The following is a 26,069-nucleotide window of genomic DNA, read 5'->3' as shown; positions in this document are numbered from 1 at the left end:
ATTGATCAAGTTCTTTTTTTGAGTACAAGGAGTTCAGGCTTTCTGTGGATGAATTTACACTTATGTATGTGAAATGTATGTGAATGTTAGGCCGACTTTGGGCCAAAAGAAGGAAGGAAGTAGGAAAGGGAGTAAGGAAGGGAGAAAAAGATGGAAGGAAGGGAGAAAAGGAAAGAAAGAAGGGAAGGAAGAAGGAAGGAATGGAGAAAATAAGGAAAGAAGGAAGGAAAAGCAAAGAAGGTAATAAAGGAAGGTATGATGAAAGGGAGGTAGGAAGAAAAGGGAATAAAGGAGGGTAAAAAAGGAGGAAAAGAGGAAAGGAAGAAGGAAGGAGAGAGCATGGCAGGAGGAAATAAGGATAAAAGAATTGGGTCATTTTGACCCAAAGACAGTACAAGGGTTACATTTTGATAAATATTGTTTTTCACAATCAACACCAGCTGGGACGTGATGACGTCACCCTGGTCCCGGAGGGGGCGTGGCCTGCTGACGCATTGCGTCACCACCACCCCCCGCGTGCACGGAGCTCGCGGACGCCTCACCTTCTCAGCAGCCGCGTGCGCGTGAGCATCCGGACCGGGTAGTGGTCCCTCCGAACCGGGTCGGATCCGCCGGACCGGGGCTTTGCTGCAGGGTTAAATGGCGCAGGCGCAGTAGAGGTGAGGCGGCTGTCCCGGGGAAACCTGCAGCAGTTTTCTGTCCTCACCCCCCCAGGGACGTCTGGACCTGCACCCCGCCCGGAACCATGACCGGCACCGGCCAGGACGAGAGCTCGGTCCGGGTCGCGCTGAGGTGAGACTTTTATTATAATTATTATGATAATAATAACAACCTGCTGCACCTGTCAGGCAGCGCCGAGGGCAGAGAGCACACCTGCATCATCACCGGCAGGTGTCGGTCCAACAGAACCAGAACCACGCAGGACCCTGTTAGCCCCGTCCAGGCCCCGGTACCGGGCCGGGACCGGGGCCAGCAGCCCGTCCTCTCCTCTGACCGACCGTTAATCGATTAAAGAGCAGCTTTGACGGACAGGCGAGTCTGCAGGAGAGGATGGAGCTCTGATTAACCCTGGTGATGTCTTCAGGTCAAGGGAGGAGGAGGGGAGGGAGGAAGGAAGGAAGGGAGGGAGAAAGGAAGGAAGGAAGGAAGGAAGGAAGGAAGGAAGGAAGGAAGGAAGGAAGGAAGGGAGGGAGGGAGGAAGGGAGGAAGGAAGGAAGGAAGGAAGGAAGGAAGGAAGGGAGGGAGGGAGGGAGGAAGGGAGGAAGGAAGGGAAGAAGGGAGGGAGGAAGGAAAGAAGGAAGGAAGGAAGGAAGGAAGGAAGGGAGGGAGGAAGGGAGGAAGGAAGGGAAGAAGGGAGGGAGGAAGGAAAGAAGGAAGGGAGGGAGGAAGGGAGGAAGGAAAGAAGGAAGGAAGGAAGGAAGGAAAAAAGGGAGGAAAGAAGGAAGGGAGGGAGGAAAGAAGGAAGGGATGAAAGAAGGAAGGGAGGAAGGGAGGAAAGAAGGGAGGAAGGAAGGGAGGGAGGAAAGGAGGAAGGAAGGGAGGAAGGAGGGAAGGAGGGAGGAAGGAAGGAAGGGAGGAAGGGAAAAAATAAGGAAGGAAGGAAGGGAGGAAAGAAGGAAGGAAGGGAAAAAAGAAGGAAGGAAGGGAGGAAAAGAAGGAAGGAAAGAAAGAAGGGAGGAAAGAAGGGAGAAAGGGAAAAAAGAAGGAAGGAAGGCAGGAAAGAAGGGAGGAAAGAAGGAAGGAAGGGAAAAAAGAAGGAAGGAAGGAAGGAAAGAAGGAAGCAAGGGAGAAAGGAAGTAATGGAGAAAAGAAAGGAAAGGAGGAAAAAAGGAAGGAAGGGGAAAAAAGAAAGAAGGAAGGGAGGCAGGAAAGAAGGAAGGAAGGGAGAAAAGAAGGAAGGAAGGTAGGAGGGAAAGAAGGAAGGAAGGGAGAAAGGAAGTAATGGAGAAAAGAAGGAAGGAAGGAAAGAAGGAAAGGAGTAAATAAGGGAGGAAAGGAGTAAAGAAGGAAGGAGAGAGCAGGAGGAAAGAAGGATAGGAGAATTAGGTCATTTTGACCCGAAGACAGTACAAGGGTTAAAGGGGAACTATTATGGATCTAATACCTATTTTAAACAGGCCTTGAATGTCTTAAAAACAAGCTTTTGATTGGTTTTTCTATATAAATTAGAAATTCAGCCTCTGAACTCATGTTTATAAGAACTTCCTGGACTCAAAAGACCAGGATTCCTTGCGGAAAGAACATGCGCAGAAAACAGATTCCTGTTCCTACATGACCATATATTCGTGTTGGAAAAGGAGTAACCCAGGGGTCATATTCAGGTTTTTAAAAACCTGAATATGAAATTCCAGTTATTCAAAGGGGTTATTGGTGTTTACATGGCCGTGCAAAACCGGGTTATTGCTAATATTCTGGTTTTAAAAGGGTTATTGATGCATGTAAACGCAGTCTATGATAACGAGGCTCTGTGCTGATTGGCTGCCTGAAAGACGCGATACACCGCTATGAAAAAATGGCGGAAGCTCCAGCCGGCGGAGTTAGTTGTTGTTGTTCCGGCCTGAGTTAGTTGTGGGCGTGGCTTCACGCATTGGAGGCCAACCTCTGTAAATCAGAATCTGAACGGCTCGTAGATCCACATCACACTGGACGGCTCATCCGGGCGGCTGTACAGACACTGCAGAATTTGGTTGCTTTCCTCCTTCTCTGAGTTGGCAGGCTGAGGGGAGACCACTTTATATATGTTAAAGCAAGAAAATACCTGTTTTTCATAATAGGTCCCCTTTAAAGCCCCCGCCCTGTCAGGCCCAGTTCTGGTCCCCGGGGACCCGGTACTGCCTCGGTCACCTTCAATCACGCCAGGTCCACCTGCTTTATTCCTCTGGTTTCATGCCCTACCAGGCCGCGCCCAGACGGCTCTTTGTTTCTCATCTTCTGATGATCTCAGGGAAACAAGCCCCCCCCCACCTTGACCTCTGACCCCCCATCCTCACATCCACCTGCACGAAACTGCAGCGTCATCATTGGCTGATGACGCTGCAGCATCCTGCTGTGTTGCTCCTCTTATTGTTTTGATTTGTAGTTTATCACTAAAAACAGCTGTTTGAGTGTTTTTTTTAGTATAGAAACTGTTTTTGTTTAAATGCGTCCAAACTAAACTAGCTACGACCCAGTTAAAAGGTTCTGGATCAGGTCATCTACCTGCACTGGCTCTCTGGTATCATTATACATCGTTATAAGTTATATTTTTTTTATCATAATTTTGCAGAATGAATGAATGAATGACTGGTCTTTATTTCGGTCTTGTACAAGTTATTTTACAAAACAACATGGAAAAAGTAAAATAAACATTGCTTTTGCCGAAAAGGTGTAGGCTGAAGCCGTAGCTTATAGTGCCTACCCTTTTTCTCTTGTGATCAGCTTAAATCTGAAACATTAGCATTAATCCAGGGAAACAAACAATGCATAAAGAAGACAAAAAATAAATAAAACAAAATATAAAATTGACGTTTCACATTCTTGAATGTTTTTGATAATATACTTTATAGTTATAGTGTTTTATATTTAATTACAATATTTTCTTTAAACATTTGCTTGAACTTGTAAATAGAACTGCACATTTTTAGGTTGTTGTCACAACTATTCTATATTTCTCTTGCCTTAATTGATTGATTTCTTCTTAGAATATGTTTTATAATGTTTGCATATGGTGAAAAACGTGGAGTTTATTGGTTTTCTGGTTTAATTTCACCTTAAATGTGACCCGATGTCTGAAGTTCTGAACTGGAGATTCTCTTTCGTGAACTGGGTCACTTGTGTTGCGGTACAAAATGTACCGAACCAATCATGGTGCGTTAGGAGAAAGGGGGCGGGCAGGGCGGGCGGGAAGGGTTTGGACACCTGGCCCCAAAACACCTGGGAGCAACACACCTGGATCTACACACCTGGCCCCAACACACCTGGCCCCAAAACACCTGGGAGCAACACACCTGGATCTACACACCTGGCCCCAACACACCTGGCCCCAACACACCTGGACCCCACACACCTGGACCCCACACACCTGGCCCCAACACACCTGGACCCCACACACCTGGACCCCACACACCTGGCCCCTACACACCTGGACCAACACACCTGGCCCCTACACACCTGGACCAACACACCTGGCCCCTACACACCTGGACCAACACACCTGACCCCAACACACCTGGCCCCTACACACTTGCTCCAACACACCTGGCCCCAACACACCTGGCCCCAACACACCTGGCCCCAACACACCTGGCCCCAACACACCTGGCCCCTACACACCTGGCCCCTACACACCTGGCCCCTACACACCTGGCCCCTACACACCTGGCCCCCACACACCTGGCCTCAACACACATGGCTCACGAGGCCGTGTCATCACACAGAGGGAGCGACACCCCTCACCTGGATCAGTGTTGCTCACCTGTCAACTCCGTCAAAGTGAAAACGTTGGATTCCTGCAGCCGGCAGGTTGAGCAGGTCTTCAGGTAAACCGAGCCCCGCCCACTTAATCACTTAATGCCGCCACACAATCAGGTAAAACACGTGCTGCTGATGTTTGGAGGACGACGAGGCTTCTGTCTGAATCACCTGGGGCCCCATACCTGCACACCTTCCCCCCCACGTGCTGTCAGAGGGGACACCTGAGGGAGAGACCACGCCCACGGCGGTTAGAAACAAAGAACGAGCTAAAAACCACAAATGAAAACTGGATTTCCTCCAACATGACAATGACAGAACTGGTTTTTAGAGAGAAATCTAACCGAGCTGGTCCGGAATACCTGGACCAATACCTGCGTCTACCTGGTACTGAGAGGTCAAGGTGACTCTACTGCACGATGACCCGATGAGGTCTCTGTGAATTTAGACGTCGCTCTGCTCCAACACACCTGATTCTAACGTTTAGATTCCTATCAGGGATCAACGGCCCCCAGATTGGAGCCAGGTGTGTAGAACCAGGTGTGTAGGTCCAGGTGTGTAGAGCCCGGTGTGTAGATCCAGGTGTGTTGGTCCAGGTGTGTAGAGCCCGGTGTGTAGATCCAAGTGTGTTGGTCCAGGTGTGTAGATCCAGGTGTGTAGATCCAGGTGTGTTGGGGCCAGGTGTGTAGAGCCCGGTGTGTTGGTCCAGGTGTGTAGATCCAGGTGTGTAGATCCAGGTGTGTTGGGGCCAGGTGTGTAGAGCCCGGTGTGTTGGTCCAGGTGTGTAGATCCAGGTGTGTTGGGGCCAGGTGTGTAGAGCCCGGTGTGTAGATCCAGGTGTGTTGGGGCCAGGTGTGTAGAGCCCGGTGTGTAGGTCCAGGTGTGTTGGTCCAGGTGTGTAGAGCCAGGTGTGTAGAACCAGGTGTGTTGGTCCAGGTGTGTAGGTCCAGGTGTGTAGGTCAAGGTGTGTAGAACCAGGTGTGTTGGTCAAGGTGTGTAGAGCCAGGTGTGTAGAACCAGGTGTGTTGGTCCAGGTGTGTAGGTCCAGGTGTGTAGAGCCAGGTGTGTTGGTCCAGGTGTGTAAAGCCAGGTGTGTAGAACCAGGTGTGTTGGTCCAGGTGTGTAGGTCCAGGTGTGTAGGTCAAGGTGTGTAGAGCCAGGTGTGTAGAACCAGGTGTGTTGGTCCAGGTGTGTAGGTCCAGGTGTGTAGAGCCAGGTGTGTAGAACCAGGTGTGTAGGTCCAGGTGTGTAGGTCCAGGTGTGTAGAGCCAGGTGTGTAGAGCCAGGTGTGTAGGTCCAGGTGTGTTGGCCCAGGTGTGTTGGCCCAGGTGTGTAGAGCCAGGTGTGTTGGTCCACGTGTGTTGGTCCAGGTGTGTTGGTCCAGGTGTGTTGGTCCAGGTGTGTAGGTCCAGGTGTGTAGAGCTAGGTGTGTTGAGCCAGGTGTGTAGAACCAGGTGTGTAGGTCCAGGTGTGTTGGTCCAGGTGTGTTGGTCCACGTGTGTTGGTCCAGGTGTGTTGGTCCAGGTGTGTAGGTCCAGGTGTGTAGAGCTAGGTGTGTTGAGCCAGGTGTGTAGAACCAGGTGTGTAGGTCCAGGTGTGTTGGTCCAGGTGTGTAGAACCAGGTGTTTAGATCCAGGTGGGTTTGGGAGGTTCCTGCTTGAACATGAGTTTATCTCAGCACCTACGAGTCGTATCTGGACATGTTTGGTGTCAAAATAAAGGCGGCACCTGTGGGATTCGAGCATGATTATAGGTGAAGGTTTTACCTGGAGGGAGGAAACTAACATGTCTGAGAAAGTAGTGCACTTTTAGAGTCCCCAGGTGTGCTGTTGGGGGTTTTCAGGTTTTTGTTTGTCACCAAAAGTTTAAATTCCTGTAAAATAAAGCTGTTTTACGTCAGTAAACGTCCAGGTTGAGTCTGATCCATCTGTCAGGCTCCGGCTGCCTGATCAAGGATCCCAGTCAACGGCTTGATGGATCAGGGTGATTGATTATCTCACAGCTGATCCAGCGGGCCGGATCGATTCCCGGCTGACAGGACCTGAGAGAGGCCAAGACCTGAATCCAGGGGTTATTACGCTCTGCTAACGAGGATGTTGATTTTTATTTCTGCTGCAACGTTGAACCTTTTTATCGGGGCGGGGGTCGAAGGTCGACTCACTCCTGAAGTCACCTGCTGGTCATCTGAGGCACTGCGGCGTCATTCGCTTCAGTTTAGTGACCTGAATTTGGTCCGTTATAGTTAAGAGATGCATCAACCGATCGGCAACCGATTGGTATCGGCCGATAATGCCCCTCTCGGTTTTGATCGGCGTTCTCAAAATAATAGTTCAAAGCAGCCGATCTGATGATGTTTACAACAACAACCCGCAGGCAGGTGGAAGCAGCAACGGGATGACCGGGGGGTGGGGGGGCGGGGCCGGGACCGCAGGCCAGCACACAGCTCCCGAAGCTCCGGCCTGTAAACATGCACGAAAGAGAAAAAAAAAAACCTTGCAGCCTTGAACTCCCCCCCACCCCGTTATGTTCAGCAACCAGGAGAAATTAGGACAGAATGCCGCCTCTCCGGTTCTTCTCTGCAGGAACTTGTTGCTGATCAGCTGCAGGGCGTCTCGTCACCACGGCGACGGTAATGACATTAAAGCGGCCCCCGGCCCCCCGGAGCTTAAGGTGTGGAGGCGAGTAGGAACCAGTTCAAGAGGCTCGGGCTTATCCCCTCTGATCCCGGGTCGAGAAGAAGATCCCGTTAAAATGAGCTGCACCTTTTTAAAGCAGCCGATGTGATGACATTTACAACAACACCTTTTAGACCAGCTCTGTGCTGTGCTCCTGCACATCTTCAAACTGAGCCTCAGTCTGGAGAGAGTTCCACTCCTGTGGAAGACCTCCTGTGTGGTTCCGGTTCCGAAGACTGAACAACCCAGGGAGCCCAACCACTTCAGACCAGTAGCCTTAACGTCCCACCTGATGAAGACCATGGAGAGGATTCTACTCGGCCACCTGAGACAGCAGGTGGTTGACGTGATGGAGCCCCTGCAGTTCGCGTACCGGCCTGGCATCGGTGTGGATGATGCTGTCATCTACCTGATGCACAGGTCAATCTGGAGAGCGCCGGCAGCACTGTGAGAGTCATGTTCTTTGACTTCTCCAGTGCTTTTAACACCATCCAGCCATCGCTGCTCTGGGGAGGCTGGAGGAAGCAGGAGTCGACTGTCACCTGGCTGCATGGACCATGGACTACCACACCAACAGGCCGCAGTACGTGAGGCTCCGCAACTGTGTCTGATGTGGTGGTCTGCAGCACAGGGAGCAGGGTACAGTGCTCGCTCCGTTCCTTTTCACACTTTACACCTCCGATTTCCACCACAACACGGACTCCTGCCATCTCCAGAAGTTCTCAGATGACTCCGCATTCGTGGGACGTGTGTCCAGGGGGGACGATCTGGAGTACAAATTAAGACATTTAAAGGCCTTATTTTAGGAAGATTAAGAATTTTTAAGGACCCCGTCCAGCCTGCTGCAGGACGGAGGTCCAGCGGATCCAAGAGGTTTTATTTATTTTATTGAAAAAAAAAATATATCATTAGTCTAATTATGAAATACCACTGTGTAGTTAAAGTGCACGGTGACCTGAAGGAAGAGAACGTGCGTAGACGTCTCACTTAGAGAGACACATCTGTCTGCATCAGCTCCTCCAGTAGCGTCTGAGTCCTATTTGCGGCGGTGCCGTGGCAGTTTGATGACGGAGGCAGAGTTACGTCCTATTCTCGGCTCTGGCTCCGCATTTAGGCCTCGTCCAGTTTAGCCGAGCCCTTAACTGGACCTGAACTGGTCTGAGCGGCGAGAAAATGGCGTGAAGCGGCGGGAGCCCCCCCCCCCTTTTGACCCCCCCGACCCCCACCTAACAAGACAGCTCCAACACAGAACGGCGTATTTCTGGACGGGTGTGGTGTCCGTGTTGGCTCTATAATTACACCCAATGCGTCTTGCATGCCTCGTACGTGGTGCATGCTGGGAGGAGGAAGACGAACGTCTGCTCTCTCAGACACTTGTCCACATGTGGCGTCCGCCGCGGACGGCTCTGAGCGCCGCTGCAGAGGCATCTGGCTGAGAAGCGCTGAGTCAGGAGGTGGTGGCGGAGATACCAGCGGTGGCGCAGCAACGCCGCGGCCGCCACTAGCCGCTCTATTCTGGGGCGGCCCGGTTTAAGTGGAGGCTATGCTTAGATCCGTCACGTCGGCCTAAACTCCCCGAGCATTTCTGGGTTACCCTGAAATTACTGTCTCACAAGGCCGCCGGTCACCATGACGACCTCGGTGACTAAACTTAACTGGAATGCTGATTGTTGTCTGACACACGTCCAACATTCTGCGAGGGAATGTCTCCAAACACGGTTTCTGGAGTATTTGGATTATCCTTATCTTCCTGAGATAAAGTGTAATGATTGATTTATCGGTCGGAGTCCTGATCGGTTCTGGTCCGGTTCTGGTATCGTTCAGACGGATTAGCTCACGGTTTAGGCCTTCGCAGCAGACGGAAACTGTGGAGGGAAAATCTCTCCCAGAAACTGAGACGTTGTTCTTTTTAGAAGAAGTTTTGGGGGAAAAGAAAATAAAAAAACGCACTAATTGACCCTTTGTCAGCCTTCAGATTGGTCCCTGACCGACCAATGAGAAACATCCTCCTACATCCGGGTCAGAATATCTGGTTGATCCGGTTGGACCAAACAGCCATCTCTCTCGTTCACATCAGTGGAAAAAGAGTCGTTTTTACTTGCCTTGTATCAACATTTAAATCGCTGGATTATTTATTTAAACTTTGTATTAGAAAAAAGGAACACTTGTAGTTTTGTGAGGGTGCAGCGTATTTTTATCCCCAAACTGTCAGAAATCCGATCCAAACTTCCAAATCAAAATCGGCTCGGCAGCAGCTACAACCAATAGCTACAACCACGAAAGACGTTTATTTATCTTAAAATGGTTGAGCGGTGGTAAAAGTGACACCCGCTACCCAGATACAACCACAGGAATTCATTTCATCCCAAAACCAATGGTAATTTACGATAAAGCTGCGTGGACGGCCACACCTTCCACCGTCAGCTGTCAGCTAAACTCATCAAAAGATCTTGTTTTTGCCAAAAAACACAGTTTTTTAAACTAACTACACGGTACCCGAGAGATTCCTTTTTCTTTATATCTAGTTGCTGTTGGTTTTCTTTGGTACAATAATTAGAAATAAAGTGATGTAAAACCCCTTTTTTACATTGGAAGTGGACTGGAGATGACAGTTTTGTCCGACCTCGACAAAAAGTCAGTTCAGGTCCAGATGTAGAAGTTAAGGTCCGGTTCGGGGACCGGATCCTTTGGATGCTGCATTTGAAGCACGACTGCATCGCAGTGGTACAAAGTTGGTCCTCCAGTTCCAACGCACTTGATGTTAGTCGATGTTGAGTCCCTGAAAGGTGCCTTAAATAAATCAAATGTAGTAGTATTATCATTATTATTTACTATTATCTCAGTCGCTGGACCTTCGTGGAGGGGATGTAGGCGTAGTTAGCTGAACAACTGGGATGGTCGGTATTAAAATAATTAACGTTCAATGTAGGATAAGGTATAAAATAGATTAGTATGAACAGATGAGCCGAGTTGAACCAATGTGCTCAGTCAAATATAATCTGTATTCTTGTTTACGTCCGTTTATATCAGTTTTACGTAGGCATAACCAACGATCTGGAGTAGCAGTTGTAGCTAGTGACTTGACGTCAGCGTTTACGACACTTTCTCGCGGTATTTAAGTTTTTCACCCTTCCTATGACTTTAAAAAAAAAAAATGAATTCATACATTTTTAATCAATTTTTTTAGGTGTCATTGAAGACATAGATTCAAACTTGAGAGCTCGTATCGTCCTCACTCTTCCCAGAGAGCAGCCTGTGCTGCTCTGCATTTCAGAAAAAATTTGGAAATGTCTGCAATTTTCTAAATATTTCAAATTGGACGGTGAAAGTGGCACGAAAATAGAACTTTTCACATGTTGGTTGGACAGAGAGGAAAAGCTGCTCAGCAGATTCTCAAAATGGAATGACCCGGACCCGGGAGCCCGGACCTAAATGTGACTGGTCCATCCCTGGTTTCAAAAGTACCATGTTACCAGTTACCGGCTAATCTGGACATTTCCAGTCTGTACCCATGAATTCCTGTAAATTCACATCCACAGTTTCCAACCTGCAGCTTTTCAACCCGTCTCTCGAAGTGACTCGGTATTTCTATCGTGTTCATTTAAGTCTTTACACTGAAAAAAAGAGTTGACCTTTAGTTTATTAAGGCTGCAACAGCCAAGTTTTAATAATCAGGGTTTTTATTAATTATTCGTCCACCAGAAGCCCTCCCAACAAAAACCACAAAGACATCTGGCGTTGACATTTGGGGGACTCTCATCTCGTTTAACTGAACACTTTATCACAACAAGGTGCTTTAAATGGCAGAGTTGTAAAGTCAAATTTACTGTAGCAGCTGTAGGACCGGTTCTGTGTGAGGAGAACTGAAATACGTGGACTGTAAGGTCGGGATGTAGCGCGGTGAACCGAGACCATCCACGGCTCCTCTGCTGAGCCTCCCTCGTTGGAGATTTCCGGGCTCCGGTCACTCCGGGCAGTCCGGGCTCCGGGCAACGGCGGAGAAGCTCCCAGCTTCTCTCCGGGTAACGCAGCAGGCACTTTAACACCCGCGCTGACATTTAAAAAAGATTACAGTTGGAATCCAAAACAATAAAACCTTCGGTTTGACCGTTTTCTCTCATTTAAGCAGCACTCTTTGCAAACCATTCGAGTTAACTGGCTTTTCTGTGGCACTGAAGAGGATATTTGGTAGATCTTTTTTTTGGGGAGGGGGGGTAAATCTTCATTGGAAAGATGTACAAAATAAATACTTATTATAAACATGAAAAGTGTAAAAGGCATTATACATCTTAAAATCTGATTATGGTGATAATTCATAGGAAAAACTGAGTCAAAACAATGTAATTTAAATTAGCCATGCTATTTTATTGTAACTATACAAGCTAAAGTTACAACATATTTACATGATAAGAAATTAACAATATTAATTAAGCCCTTTTATATTTATTTACAACCCATCTGAAACTTAATTTATTATTACTTGATTTATTTGAAAAAAAAATTATATTCAAGTTTTGAATATCTAGCGAATTAGCCGGCAAAATATCGCGATATATTGTCATATCGATATATTTGCCCCCCTTTAGCCACCATGCAGATCTCTTAGTACTTTAACTCACTTATTCTTCCAATGTGGGAATGAGAAAGAAGTATTACCAGTAGGAAGTGAAGAATTATCGAAAGTTGTTGGGTGATTCTGCCGTCTACGGTCTGTGCCGACGAATTTCATTATTACAGCACCGTAGACCTGAAATAACGGCCCGACCGTAATGCTGCAGAACGTTTCTAACAGCTGGTTTTATTCAGCTTTTGCTAAGGAAGTGGATCTAAAAATGTTTAAAATAACAAAGTTGTGTGTCATGTGACTCAAATCACGTAACTTTACTGAACCAACCCGGCATCTCGTCATCTTGGTCGTCATCTTTGCTCGTAGCTGCTCTCTTTTTTTTATTGTTTTTTTTTTCCTTTAAGTCAATATAAAAAAATACAACATTGTTTCCACATCCTTTATTCATATAAATACTGTGAAAATGAAGGAAAACTGCATATTTCTCTAATGACATAGATAGACCTGTTGCCGTGGTAACATTAAGGAACTGTCAAAGGTTGTCGATTGACCGCCCGCTGAGAAAATAAAGAAACATCGATGACGGGAGCAAAAAAAAATAAAGCCAAACTGAAGACCTGGGATGACCTACCTAACCCGTTAGCTTGTTATCTTATTTATGCAAACACACGCACGCACGGATGCAAATCTTATGTCAACAGTAGACGGTTCGATGACTCTGCAGTCGAGGCTGAACTCTGATGTGTCTGAACGAGTTTTACTCGGCCTCGTTTTTCTTGAATTTTCCACTGATTTAGATTAATATTCTGGTATGAAGAGGTTTTGTTGGTAATTTTTAAGGGAGGTGAACATGTGTTGTAATAATCTAACAGGAGTTAAGTTCGTTGTGACACGACGTTTGTGAAACTGCAGTTCCTGGACCGACCACCAGGGCGGCTCAGAGAGTCACCTGACCTTCACGTTGCAGCATAAATAAATAATGTAGAAAGAAAGACGTTTATGTGGAATTGGGGGCGTGGCCTTTTGATTGGCAGCCGGCACAGCTGTTTGCTAGCTGTCATTAGTTTTGGTTCTGTTTGGACTCTTGAGCTGTGAATAAAGACCTGACAGACACAACAGAACTGGGTCACTGATTTGTTATGTTCATTTTTTGGCTCTGCTGGTCCGGATTTCAGTTCTACTAGTCCTGGTTTCAGTTCTACTAGTCCTGGTTTCAGTTCTACTAGTCCTGGTTTCAGTTCTACTAGTCCTGGTTTCAGCTCTACTAGTCCTGGTTTCAGCTCTACTAGTCCTGGTTTCAGTTCTACTAGTCCTGGTTTCAGTTCTACTAGTCCTGGTTTCAGTTACTAGTCCTGGTTTCAGTTCTTTAATCCTGGTTTCAGTTCTACTAGTCCTGGTTTAAGGTTAACTAGTCCTGGTTTCAGTTCTACTAGTCCTGGTTTCAGTTCTTTAGTCCTGGTTTCAGTTCTTTAATCCTGGTTTCAGTTCTTTAGTCCTGGTTTCAGTTCTACTAGTCCTGGTTTCAGTTCTACTAGTCCTGGTTTCAGTTCTACTAGTCCTGGTTTCAGTTACTAGTCCTGGTTTCAGGTTTACTAGTCCTGGTTTCAGTTCTACTAGTCCTGGTTTCAGTTCTACTAGTCCTGGTTTCAGTTCTACTAGTCCTGGTTTCAGCTCTACTAGTCCTGGTTTCAGCTCTACTAGTCCTGGTTTCAGTTCTACTAGTCCTGGTTTCAGTTCTACTAGTCCTGGTTCCAGTTCTACTAGTCCTGGTTTCAGTTCTACTAGTCCTGGTTTCAGCTCTACTAGTCCTGGTTTCAGTTCTACTAGTCCTGGTTTCAGCTCTACTAGTCCTGGTTTCAGGTTTAGTAGTCCTGGTTTCAATTCTACTAGTCCTGGTTTCAGCTCTACTAGTCCTGGTTTCAGCTCTACTAGTCCTGGTTTCAGTAACTAGTCCTGGTTTCAGTTCTACTAGTCCTGGTTTCAGTTCTACTAGTCCTGGTTTCAGCTCTACTAGTCCTGGTTTCAGTTCTACTAGTCCTGGTTTCAGTTCTACTAGTCCTGGTTTCAGTTCTACTAGTCCTGGTTTCAGTTCTACTAGTCCTGGTTTCAGTTCTACTAGTCCTGGTTCTAGTTCTACTAGTCCTGGTTTCAGCTCTACTAGTCCTGGTTTCAGTTCTTTAGTCCTGGTTTCAGTTCTACTAGTCCTGGTTTCAGTTCTACTAGTCCTGGTTTAAATTCTTTAATCCTGGTTTCAGTTCTACTAGTCCTGGTTTCAGTTCTACTAGTCCTGGTTTCAGTTCTTTAGTCCTGGTTTCAGTTCCACTAGTCCTGGTTTCAGTTCTACTAGTCCTGGTTTCAGTTCTACTAGTCCTGGTTTCAGTTCTACTAGTCCTGGTTCTAGTTCTACTAGTCCTGGTTTCAGCTCTACTAGTCCTGGTTTCAGTTCTACTAGTCCTGGTTTCAGTTCTACTAGTCCTGGTTTCAGTTCTACTAGTCCTGGTTTAAATTCTTTAATCCTGGTTTCAGTTCTACTAGTCCTGGTTTCAGTTCTACTAGTCCCGGTTTCAGTTCTTTAGTCCTGGTTTCAGTTCTTCTAGTCCTGGTTTCAGTTCTACTAGTCCTGGTTCTAGTTCTACTAGTCCTGGTTTCAGCTCTACTAGTCCTGGTTTCAGTTCTTTAGTCCTGGTTTCAGTTCTACTAGTCCTGGTTTCAGTTCTACTAGTCCTGGTTTAAATTCTTTAATCCTGGTTTCAGTTCTACTAGTCCTGGTTTCAGTTCTACTAGTCCCGGTTTCAGTTCTTTAGTCCTGGTTTCAGTTCTTCTAGTCCTGGTTTAAATTCTTTAATCCTGGTTTCAGTTCTACTAGTCCTGGTTCTAGTTCTACTAGTCCTGGTTTCAGTTCTTTAGTCCTGGTTTCAGTTCCACTAGTCCTGGTTTCAGTTCTACTAGTCCTGGTTTCAGTTCTTTAGTCCTGGTTTCAGATCTTCTAGTCCTGGTTTAAATTCTTTAATCCTGGTTTCAGTTCTACTAGTCCTGGTTTCAGTTCTACTAGTCCTGGTTTCAGTTCTACTAGTCCTGGTTTCAGTTCTACTAGTCCTGGTTTCAGTTCTACTAGTCCTGGTTTCAGTTCTTTAGTCCTGGTTTCAGTTCTTCTAGTCCTGGTTTAAATTCTTTAATCCTGGTTTCAGTTCTACTAGTCCTGGTTTCAGTTCTACTAGTCCTGGTTTCAGTTCTACTAGTCCTGGTTTCAGTCGTTTAGTCCTGGTTTCAGTTCTACTAGTCCTGGTTTTGTCTCCACTGGTCCTGGTCTTGACCGTTTCAGGTCCAGAAACAGATTAACATCTTGTTCGTCCATCTGAGCTGCAACTTTATGTTTCTTTGTTTCATGTTGATTCAAATGCGGCTTTAGGTGCACAAACTCGTTAAACTGCTGAACCCAGAACCATCTCCACCTCGTCGCCCCTGATGACCACCTCTACCCAAAAACAATCCATGTCCCCCCGCTGATGGAGGGGGGGGGGTCCGACCTGCAGGAAGCTGAGAAATCGTTATCAGCCGGCCGCAGAGACCGAACCCCCCGTGTGTGTGTGTGTGTGTGTGTGTGTGTGTGTGTGTGTGTGTGTGTGTGTGTGTGTGTGTGTGTGTGTGTGTGTGTGTGTGTGTGTGTGTGTGTGTGTGTGTGTGTGTGTCACAGGAAGCCGGACCTGTAGCTCAGGCGGTGCCCTGGACGTCGTGTTTGCCTCTGACCAAAATCATTCTGCTGCGTCATGTTCTCCTGTCGGCTTCATTTCCTTCATCATTTACCGTAAAACACAGCATAAAGGAGTTTATTTGCTTAAATTGCTCAAATCAGCAGGCGTTTATTTGGGATCTGCATTTATTAATCGTGTGTCTATAATAGATAAGATAAGAAATCCTTTAATAGTCCCACAGAGGGGAAATTTGCAGATTACAGCAGCAAAGGGGATAGTGCAAAAAACAAGTGGCATCAATAGAAATAGTTATCACACAGTAATAAACTCTATAAACAGTATATACAATAAAAATAAGAAGAAGGAGAAGAAAAAATAAATAATAAGAAATTCTAGTATATAAAAATAACAGATGGATATTTACAGATGTTATTTACATAATTGCACGTTGCAGAGAATGATATTGCACATTATTTATTATTATATATTATATATAATTGTGCGTCTTTGATTTTGGCAAGTCAGCGCTAGCTGCGACCGGCTTCTCGTTGTCAGCTGTGGTCTGATACAAGCATTTACCCATCACGTCCCATCACATTCCACGTCTGAACGCGTTAAGGCGAAGGAAACGGTGGTTTTAGGCCCAAATAGAGGAATATTAAGGGATGAAATGACGCAGATTAAGGAAAAGACAGACGTTTGGGTTATCATGTCATCTGCAAAGAAACGAGTGTTGATTCAGGTCTGGACATGAAAGGATCCAGAAGCGTGGCCCTCTCACCCTCATGGGGGGGCGGGTTGGCCTTTCAGTGGCCATCAGATTAATCATCCGAGTTTCCATCTCCAGGATGCTGAGATGCCCCCCCCACCCATCAGGCCGGCATGACGTCCCGCTGGGAACGGATTATGACTTTAATTCGGTGCCTCTGTGGCTGGTTGCCGCGGCAACGCCGCCGTCTACTGCGTCACATGATGCTCCGAGTGCTTCAGACACACAGACAGGCTGGTGACGCTCTTGTCTTGTTTTAGGGGAACGAGTGATGGGAAGATTCAGATAAACGAAGAAAGAGAAACAATGACAATAACAACATAAAAACAACAAAACAAAGAGCTGCAAAGACAGCTAGAATTGTTGTCCTCGCCCGATGTGTTCCTGATGCGTCTCTGATACGCACTCGGACCTCTACGATGTCACTGACGAGGTTTAACACCGACGTGACGTCAGAGGGTCGCTTGACCTTTAACCCTTCATGACCGACCATAGAACAGGTCTAAGCATATGTTTACATTTCTGCTATACTGCAATTTATGGAGTATTTTTATTTGCTATGCATCAAAACAACCCATATAAGCCTGTTTTTAATAATCTGTTTAATTTAATAATATGTTATAAGTCCATACTAAGTAAATACATTGAAAAGTGCAAATAACTACCAAACCAATGCGTCAAATTCAAACCAACTAGTTTCATGGGGAAAAACCTGGACCAAACTGGACCTGGACTAAACTGCACCTGGACTAAACTGGACCTGGACTAAACTGCTGGGAATGACGTCACATCCCTTTTCGCAGGAAGTGGCGTGAACAAATCCAACTTGACGACATGCTGACAACATGATGATGTAACGTAGGACGAGCTGTGAACACGTACCGGATCTATAAACAACCCACAACGTCAATTATGAAGATTTGCGTGTGGCAATTTTACTGGATTATTTTGGGATTTTTCCAAACGATTTAATGGATTAAAACAGCATAACTTGACCTCCGTCATCAAGTTCTTGGCAAATATCAACCTCTGGACCGAGCTGGACCACCTGGGGCTGGACGCCACACTCTGCTCCCGGATGCACTGTACCGGTGCACCCCAGGGCCGCCGCAAGGGGTGTGCGAACCGTGCGACTGCACGGGGCCTCTCGCCCCAAGGGGCCTCACGCTGTGGGCCGTTTTTTTTTTTTTTTTTTTTTTTTTCAAAATTTTTTTTTTTCTTTCTTTTTTTCCTTTTTTCCCTCATAAATATCAACAGTCACGTTCCATTACAGACCTAAATGTGTACTAGTCTGTGCATATCAATAAATATATGTGCAATGATGCGCGTGTCTGTTGTTCAATACAACTGATCAGACCAAGCGCAGACACAAGCTGCTCTGATCCAGACGGTGGAGTTGGAACAATCTGTCACACAATGTCGAGAGAACGAGACAGAATCAGGAAATTTCCATCAGGGGATGAAAAAAGAAAAAAAACTAAAGACAATGGAAGAGTTTAATGCCTCTCTGAAAGGCTTGTTTGATAAATTTGTTACAAAAATCACCGATGCGACCGGGTCTCAAGCAGCCGTGGGGCCCCGCGTCGAGGCAATCCAAATGATGATGAGGCAGGGGAAGGTATCCAGTATTTTGCTAATTGGAGAGTTAAAATTGCGCATATAGACACCCGATCCGACCCGAAAAAACCCCAAAAATTTGGAGGGCCCCCCCCAGCCATTTCGCACAGGGCCTCGCAAATCTCCCAGGCGGCTCTGGGTGCACCCCAGGGCTGCATCCTGGGCCCGGAGAGTCTTTGTCCCCCAGCCGGCGCTGAGGAGCGGTTCAGAGGGACAAACCTCCCGCTCGGGTCCGCTAAAGATACACCTCCAGTCTATTTTGGCACCCGACTGCTGCTAAACCGGGTCACTTCAGACACAGCGTATCTAGCTGGCAGGAAGTCGGCCGTGAGAGAGAGGAATTTTCAAAATAAGACTCCACGACTGCACTTCGAGGTTTTATAATGGACCTCTTCCAGTTACACCACTGACCACTAGGAGTCCGCGGACCCCGGTTGAGAATCTTCTGTTTACATCAACGGGTGAAGTCGGGAGTGTCGTCAGATTCCCGGGCGTGAAGGCGCCGTGGGAGAGGTGGAACGGCGGGATGACAAAACCCAATTAGTGATTTTAAACGTTATCAAACTCGCTCCCATGTGGTTTGGAGAGATTAGATTTCTAGAATGCTCTCCGAGGTCAAGGATACACGTCTTTGGTTAAACACGGGACATATTAGATGGAAGCTAGTTGATTTTTCTGACTGGCGTCACGTTTTAATGTGATGTTTACTAATTCGGAGAATTTAAGTCCCTAGATCCGGCCCTGGACATCTCATTAAAGTCAGCAGTTATCTTCTGCAGTACATGTGGGCGTCTAACAGACTATTTTAATGACCTCTAGTGTTCACGTTGCCGTTTTCTCCAGTCGCTCCGTTTAGTATCTAGTGATGATACTTTTATATTTAGATGTCTTGATCTTCGCTGCTATTTTTGTGCCGTTGGTGATGGAAACGAGGTCAGCAGCAGCATTTTATTACCAAAACAGGCTTTTAAACCATCACCAGCCCCTGTCGAGTTAGAGGAATGGTGTCCATCTGAAGGTGAAACCAGGCGTCCGGTTATCCGCGGACACGTCACCTCTCGTCCCCCGCGACCAACCAGCCGTGTAAATCCTGCCATGGTGGCGTTGGCGGCGGCGCTGGGATCCAGTGTCACCCGGGGGAGACAATGGTGGCTCTGTAATCCGTTCCCAGTATTGTTTTCTGCTGAACCGGAGGCACAATGGGGCCCTTGTCCGGTGGGTCCGGGGAGTCCGGTCAGGTGCCTTTCTTCCAGACTCGTCTGTGGGCTGAAGACGTGACGAGGAAAAAAAAACCTATTTAGTTGAAATGGACAGTCATGTTTAAAAAGATTAGATGTAATAAAAGAAAAAAATAATAATTTGCTTCCGACTGGTTTTATCACAAAAAATGATGCTAAGAAAAACAAAGCCGACGTAGATCCTTACTGTGCTTTGTTTTCAGAGGCCAGATGCTGTTAATCAAATTTACATTGCTGCTTTTGTAAAGTTTGATTACCTTGTTTACTTATTTGTATTTATCTCTGGTGAGAATCCTTCATAAGCCCACCTTGGGTTTCTTTTTTCTCACCTGCACTGCAGTTATATATTGTATTGTCACTATTTTTTTTTGTATTCCTTTAATATGTGCGAATAAATAAAACTAAAACTACATTCAGAGCTGTGTTAACCCAATGCCAAGAGAAAAAGACATCAGCAGTGATCTTAGAGAAGCAGGCGTTGCTCCTCAAAAGGATTATTATGCTTTTTACCATTTATTTTTTCTAAAGTCACACTGTACAATGTACAGAGGGAAATCTCAAACAAGCCGAGGGACATGTTTCAGACCCTCCAGGGTCACACCATTGAGCTGAATTAGCTTATGCTAATCTATGATACTAATTAATATTACGCTCATTCCAATCCAATTTGTTCCAACACCCTCATTTCATGCGTTGCAGCCGAAGCAACCCCTGAAACGAGGACTAGCGGAGCTCCTCTGGCTTGTAGCGATGCGTCAATGACGTTGACTCTAAAGTCCTACAAAAAGCCCCAAAAAACATCCCTAAGTCATCAAAAGTATGTGAATACTTTATAGTCCCAAACGCCTTTTGGAGTTGACACCAGACCAGCACACCAGCGACGCTGGAGCATCTAAAGTGGAGCCCCCCCGTTTCTCGTGGATGGAACAATAATAAAAATATAATAAGCAACATCATTTTTAAAAAGTCACATGATCATATGGTCTGTATCAGTACATTTGATGTTTTCTGGTCATAACTCTGTTTACTGGCATGAAAAACGTTGTTTTATCGGTTAGCAGAAGCTAAAGTGCCGCCGGAAAATGGTTCATACCGAAAAGAACAGGTTTCTTTTTTAGTTCCACCCGCCGTAGAAAGGTTCCTTTTGTGATTAGACTTTTTTATGTAATAAAATATGTAATTTAGTTTGAAATAGTCCTGTTTTATCCAAATGTTATTTAAAAAAAAAAAAAAATGTTTTTTTTTGCACATTTGGATATGCATTTTTTTTTTTAAATCTTTTGTAATTTTGGACAGGAGAGATTTTTGTTGGACTGAAAGAGTAAACAGACATTTTACATTATCATTTTATTCTATATTTTTATTTTGCTGTCCAAAACTGCATTTAATAAACTATAACATTAAGGATTTTTTATATTTGATACATTCTGTATTTTATTAATCGAAGAGAAAAATAATAGTTAGAATAATCGTCCATTTACTCCTTAGATGAATCGACTAATCGATAAAATAATCGCCCGATTAATCGTTTCAAAAAATAATCGTTTCCCCGAGCACTATTGCCGGGACCCGCAGGATTAAAGACTAAATACTGGACTGTGAAGGTCCTGAAAGGATCCGTTGAGGCTCTCAGACCGCCTTTCTCTCTAAACTCGGCATTGTGGGTCAATTTGAGTCATTAGTATAGAAAAGTAACTCCCCGGAGCTTTTCTGCTGCAGCGGCGCCGTTCTTTTCACCAGAAGATATAAAAGCTGCATGAACACAGCTGCATCCCTCCCCCACGTCCGAGTTTACACTAAATATTTAATCCCTCCCAGATTTGAGGCCAACACTCGACCCGCATCACCCACATCCCGAGTATCGGCTTTGTTGCTCTTGCAGACGGACTAAAGCGGGCCATGCTTGACCCGGGTCACGGGATTAATGGGAGCGAGGCTCGGATCAGAGCTGGATGCTAAAAACTACACGTAAAGATTAAAACATGTTTCAGTCCATTCATCCGTCTGTGTAATAAACCCGTTTTGTTTAATTTTGTTCTTCTGGATAAGAAATGAAACCTTTTCTCTTAACTCGTATAATCAATCAATCTTTTTATTTAGACTCAGGTCCATTAAAAAAGACAAAAAGACAGTATAAGAACATTTTACAGTAAATATTAAATGAAAACTTGCGTTTCAGATGATTAATCACCCGAAACAAGAATATTAAGGCTGCATGAAGTAACTACCGGATCTGGATTAAAGACACCCTATGTAGCTCTACCGTTTCTGGAAAAAAAGAACCAGAAATAAAGAGTGGTAAGGTCTGGAAAAGGTACAAAAGTTTAGGTCATTTTGACTGAATTGATGCGACCCACAAGAGACATTGACAGGGGTGACCATTGTGTAAGGATTTATTTGGTCTTATTTAACAATGAAATAAAATTCTCCTGGAGCAGACCTCGTGTTTCGTGGGTAGGCCTGTGTTGAAAAAATCGATTTTCCGATTCTAAATCGATTCTCATATTAATTCCCAAAAATCGATTGTCTGTCTAAAGATCGATCTTTTTTTTTTCATCATTACATTGAAACTTTTGGTATTTTTGTGTTTATGCCCAAAAAAGGATGTTTTGTTGGGCATGATGTTTTTGCCTTTAAATATGTTTAAAGGTATGAAAACATTAAAGTTTTCAGTTATAATTGCATAAATTGTCTATATTTCATTACTTTATATACTGTCTTGGGGTTACATTTGCATAAAATGCTTAAAAACCAAATTCTCAAAAATTAAAAACCCAAAAAAGACTGAAAATGGAAAAAATAAAAAAGGAATCTGGGAAAGAATAAAACCGATTACATCCGTCTCTGTTTGCTGCCCTGGGTCTGTTTGGTAATTCTGCCCCACAATGTTTCTGAAAGCAGTTCTATCAGCATTCTGGGAGCTGATTGGTCCTTACAGCATCATTAGCTGCCAATACTTGCTGTTGAATCTCAATATAATACTAGTATTAATATGTTGCATAACTAACATAACTAACCCAAATCAATATCGGAATCGAATCGGATCGGATTGAACAAAATCTTGATAATCAATTCTGAATCTTAGGAATCGGAATCAAATCGATTCTTGACATTTAAATCGATCCCCAGCCATGCTAAGGGGGCACCCCTGACGGGTCCATGATGCAGATTAAATGGTCTTGAACGTTGTGAGTTAGTACCAATTGAGGCTGTTGGGATTGTTAATGTTTTTAACACTGGTGCGTCTTGCAGGATCCGTCCCCAGCTGGCCCGGGAAAAGATCGAGGGCTGCCACATCTGCACCTACGTGATGCCGGGGGAGCCGCAGGTGATCCTGGGGAAGGACAAGGCCTTCACCTACGACTACATGTTCGACATGGACTCCCAGCAGGACGCCATCTACGCCTCCTGCACCGAGAAGCTGATCGACGGCTGCTTCGAGGGCTACAACGCCACCGTGTTCGCGTACGGACAGGCGAGTCTTTGTCCCGGCGCCCAGCTGACGGGGGGACGGGGGCGTCAGGAATACAAATGTGACATTCACCTAAAACCAGCATCTGGAAGACAAAAGGGTCTCAGGTCTTTCCAGAGACCAGAACACGACCCCCGATCAATTATGAAACTCCCCTAGTAGCTGGGAGGGAATATGTCAAAAATCGTGATTGATTGATTGATTTGATTTATTTTGTACATGTAAAAAAAACAACAATTAAAAGAGAAGATAAGGAAAAAAAACAAACAACAACAAAGAATTTCATACGTTAACACTTAATATCTTAATTTACATGTGAAAAAAGGAGTAGGAAGAAGTGTGAACTTATTTAATCCTACCCACATTCACTAATAATTTATTAACAAGTATTTATAACTAGTGCACCCAAACTACCTGTATAAATGTTGTTTGTTGGTGCGTGCAATGCAATGACATATTTTAAGAAGTTCTTAAGTAGGAAAAATAAGAATAAAAATAAGAAATTCGTAAGAAATGACAGTTCTTAAGACGGTTCTTAAGAAAATATTGAGGAATTGCACTTAAGAACTTTCTTATGAACTTCTTAATTTTAGATCTTAAGACATTTAAGATAGTTCTTAGGAACATTTTGGTGAATCCGGCCCCTGGTCTGCAGGGAGAACCTCCTTCATGGTTCTGGTTCTCAGACCCGAGTCAGGTACAGAACTCTCCTGTGGTTTCTCCCCTGCAGACTGGGTCGGGGAAGACCTACACCATGGGGACGGGCTTCGACGTCAACATCGTGGAGGAGGAGCTGGGCATCATCCCGCGGGCCGTGACCCACCTCTTCAGCGGCATCGAGGAGCGGCGCCAGGCGGCCCGGGACCAGGGCCAGCCCGCGCCCGAGTTCAAGATCAGCGCCCAGTTCCTGGAGGTGCGGAAACAAACCGGGCCGGGTCAGGGCTGGGGGGTTACAGACCGGGTCTCACTAATGTTTTGGTCCCGCAGCTCTACAACGAGGAAGTTCTGGACCTGTTCGACTCCACCAGGGACATGAAGCAGAAGTCGCACATCAAGATCCACGAAGACGCCGCCGGCGGGATCTACACGGTCGGAGTGACGACGCGGACCGTGTCCTCCAAGGCTGAGGTAACGGGGGAGGGGTGTGTCGGGGGGGCCCGCGGGCCCGGTCCGCCGTGCGCTTCAGGAGAGTTCTCTGTCTGGTTCTCCTCCCATTGGTAGTCATTTTCACCGGTACGAAACATACTGAGCTCCTGGTACAAAATGTACCGACCTGGTCGGTAGCATACATACAACATACCATACGCCGCTGTTCCAAAACATACCGAGCCCCTGGTACAAAATATACTAACCCCGCTGGTACGAAACATACCGACCTGCCAGTAAGAAACATACCGACCCCACTGGCATGAGAGTAACGACCCCACCGGTACGAAACATACCGAATTTCTGCTACAAAACATACCAAACCCACCGGTACGAAACGTAACCTGCTGATACGAAATATACTGACCCCACCGGTAAGCAGAGGTGTCTTCAGTATTCACATTCATTACTCAGGTAGAAGTATAGATACTAGAGTTTAAAAATACTCCTGTAGAAGTTGAAGTATCAACTCAAGTTTTTTACTCAAGTAAAAGTATAAATGTACTAGTTTCAAAACTAAGTAAAAGTAATGTAAGGGGGAAAAAAGCCATTAAGGACAAAAGCCATTGAAAATGAATGCATCTTAGTATAATGCAAATATAATAAAGAAGCATATATGTGACTATTGAGCATTAACATGTGTTTCAGAGAGCAGGAGATATGATGACTAGTTACCTATAAGTATTGTAATGGTGCAAAAAGTAAAACTTCAGAGGCATGTTATCATTTATCCTAACCTTTATTGGAATGTACATCCAAGTTTAGTTGCAGGAATCTGAGGGAACGGATGTAAGAACAAAACTGGACAAGAACATCTGAAACAACCACAACCAAATTCACTCTATACGGATGGAGCAATTTAACTGGATAGTTTTTTTTTAAAGGCCAAAATGAAATAGAGTAACAAGGCTGTTTTTAAAATGTAAGGAGTAAAAAGTACAGATAATTGTGTGAAAATGTAAGGAGTAAAAGTAAAAAGTCGTCTGAAAAATAATTACTCCAGTGAAGTATAGATAACCAAAATTTCTACCTAAGTAAGGTAACAAAGTATTTGTACTTTGTTATTTGACACCTCTGCCGGTAAGAAACATGCCGACTCGTCGGTACGAAACATACCGAGCCCACTGGTACTGAACTGCTGGTATGAAACATACCAAGTCCCCGGTAAGACCCGTACCAACCCAATTGCGGCAAGGCTGGGTTCTACATGAAGACTGGATCTAAAGTGGGGTCTGAAACTGATAACTGAGTAACGACACTGATAGTCTGTAATCAATAATCATTAATCTGCTCGTATGTTGATGAAGTTGTTTAGTTCCTGATCAGGTCCGGTCCGCCGTCCGTTTCAGGAGAGTTCTCTGTGTGGTTCTCCTCCCATTGGCAGTCACTTCCACCGGTACGAAACATACCAACCCCTCTGGTATGAAATATACCAACCATGTCTAAACATACCGACCCCACCGGTAGAAAGTATCAACCCCAACAACCCCACCACGAAACATACTTCGTCGCTACAAAACATACCGAACCCCTGGTAGAAAATATACTAAGCCCGCTTGTATGAAACATACCAAGCCCCTGGTACAAAACATACCAACCTGCTGGTATGCAACATAACGAGCCCCCGGTACAAAACATATTGACTTGTCGGTACAAAACATACCGACCCTGTCGGAACGAAACATACCGACCTGCCAGTATGAAACATACTGACTCCACCGGTACAAAAACATACTGACTCATCTGGTACGAAACATACTGACCCCACTGGTATGAAACATACCGAGCCCCCTCTATGAAATATACCGAGCCCCTGGTAGAAAACGTCCTTACCTGTTGGTATGAAACATACTGACCCCACCGGTACAAAACATACTGACTCATCCGGTACGAAACATACTGACCCCACTGGTATGAAACATACCGAGCCCCTGGTAAGACCCCGTACTGACCCAATTGCAGCAAGGCTGGGCTCTACATGACGACTCGTACAGGAGTGTCCGCTGTTCAAAACGACCGCCACGGCTACAGAGTTACCGAAAACAGCTTTGATCTAAAGTAGGGTCTGAAACTGATAATCTGTAATCAATAATCATTAATCTGCTAGTATGTTGATGAAGAAGTTATTTAGTTCCCGGTCTGGTCTGGTCCGGTCCACCGTCCGCTTCAGGAGAGTTCTCTGTGTGGTTCTGCTCCCATTGGCAGACCGGTACGAAACGTACCGATCCCCCAGTACAAAATATACCGACCATGTTGGTAGGCAACATGCTGACCCCACCGGTATGAAAGTACTGACCCCAAGTACATCACCGGTACAATACATACCGAGCCTCTGGTACAAAACATACCGACCTGCCAATAAGAAATATACCGACCTCACCGGTACAAAACATACTGAGCCTCTGGTATAAAAAATATGGACCCCACCGGTACGAAACATACTG

The 26,069-nt window shown here is 45.5% G+C and overlaps 1 protein-coding gene across 1 annotated transcript in view; it reads left to right on the top strand.

The window, feature by feature from the left end:
• The first annotated feature begins 509 nt into the window (after positions 1–509).
• kif21a (kinesin family member 21A) overlaps positions 510–26,069 on the top strand; it is an 80,892-nt gene continuing 55,332 nt past the window's right edge. The window contains exons 1-4 of the mRNA XM_061720895.1: positions 510–792; positions 22,260–22,482; positions 23,210–23,392; positions 23,467–23,607. Of these exons, the coding sequence (XP_061576879.1) occupies positions 746–792; positions 22,260–22,482; positions 23,210–23,392; positions 23,467–23,607 (594 nt within the window). The 5' untranslated portion in view covers positions 510–745. The remainder of the gene's footprint in view (positions 793–22,259; positions 22,483–23,209; positions 23,393–23,466; positions 23,608–26,069) is intronic.

Source organism: Cololabis saira, chromosome 5 (assembly GCF_033807715.1).
Source record: "Cololabis saira isolate AMF1-May2022 chromosome 5, fColSai1.1, whole genome shotgun sequence".
Taxonomy (NCBI): Eukaryota; Metazoa; Chordata; class Actinopteri; order Beloniformes; family Belonidae; genus Cololabis; species Cololabis saira.
This window is presented reverse-complemented; position numbering and strand designations above follow the sequence as displayed.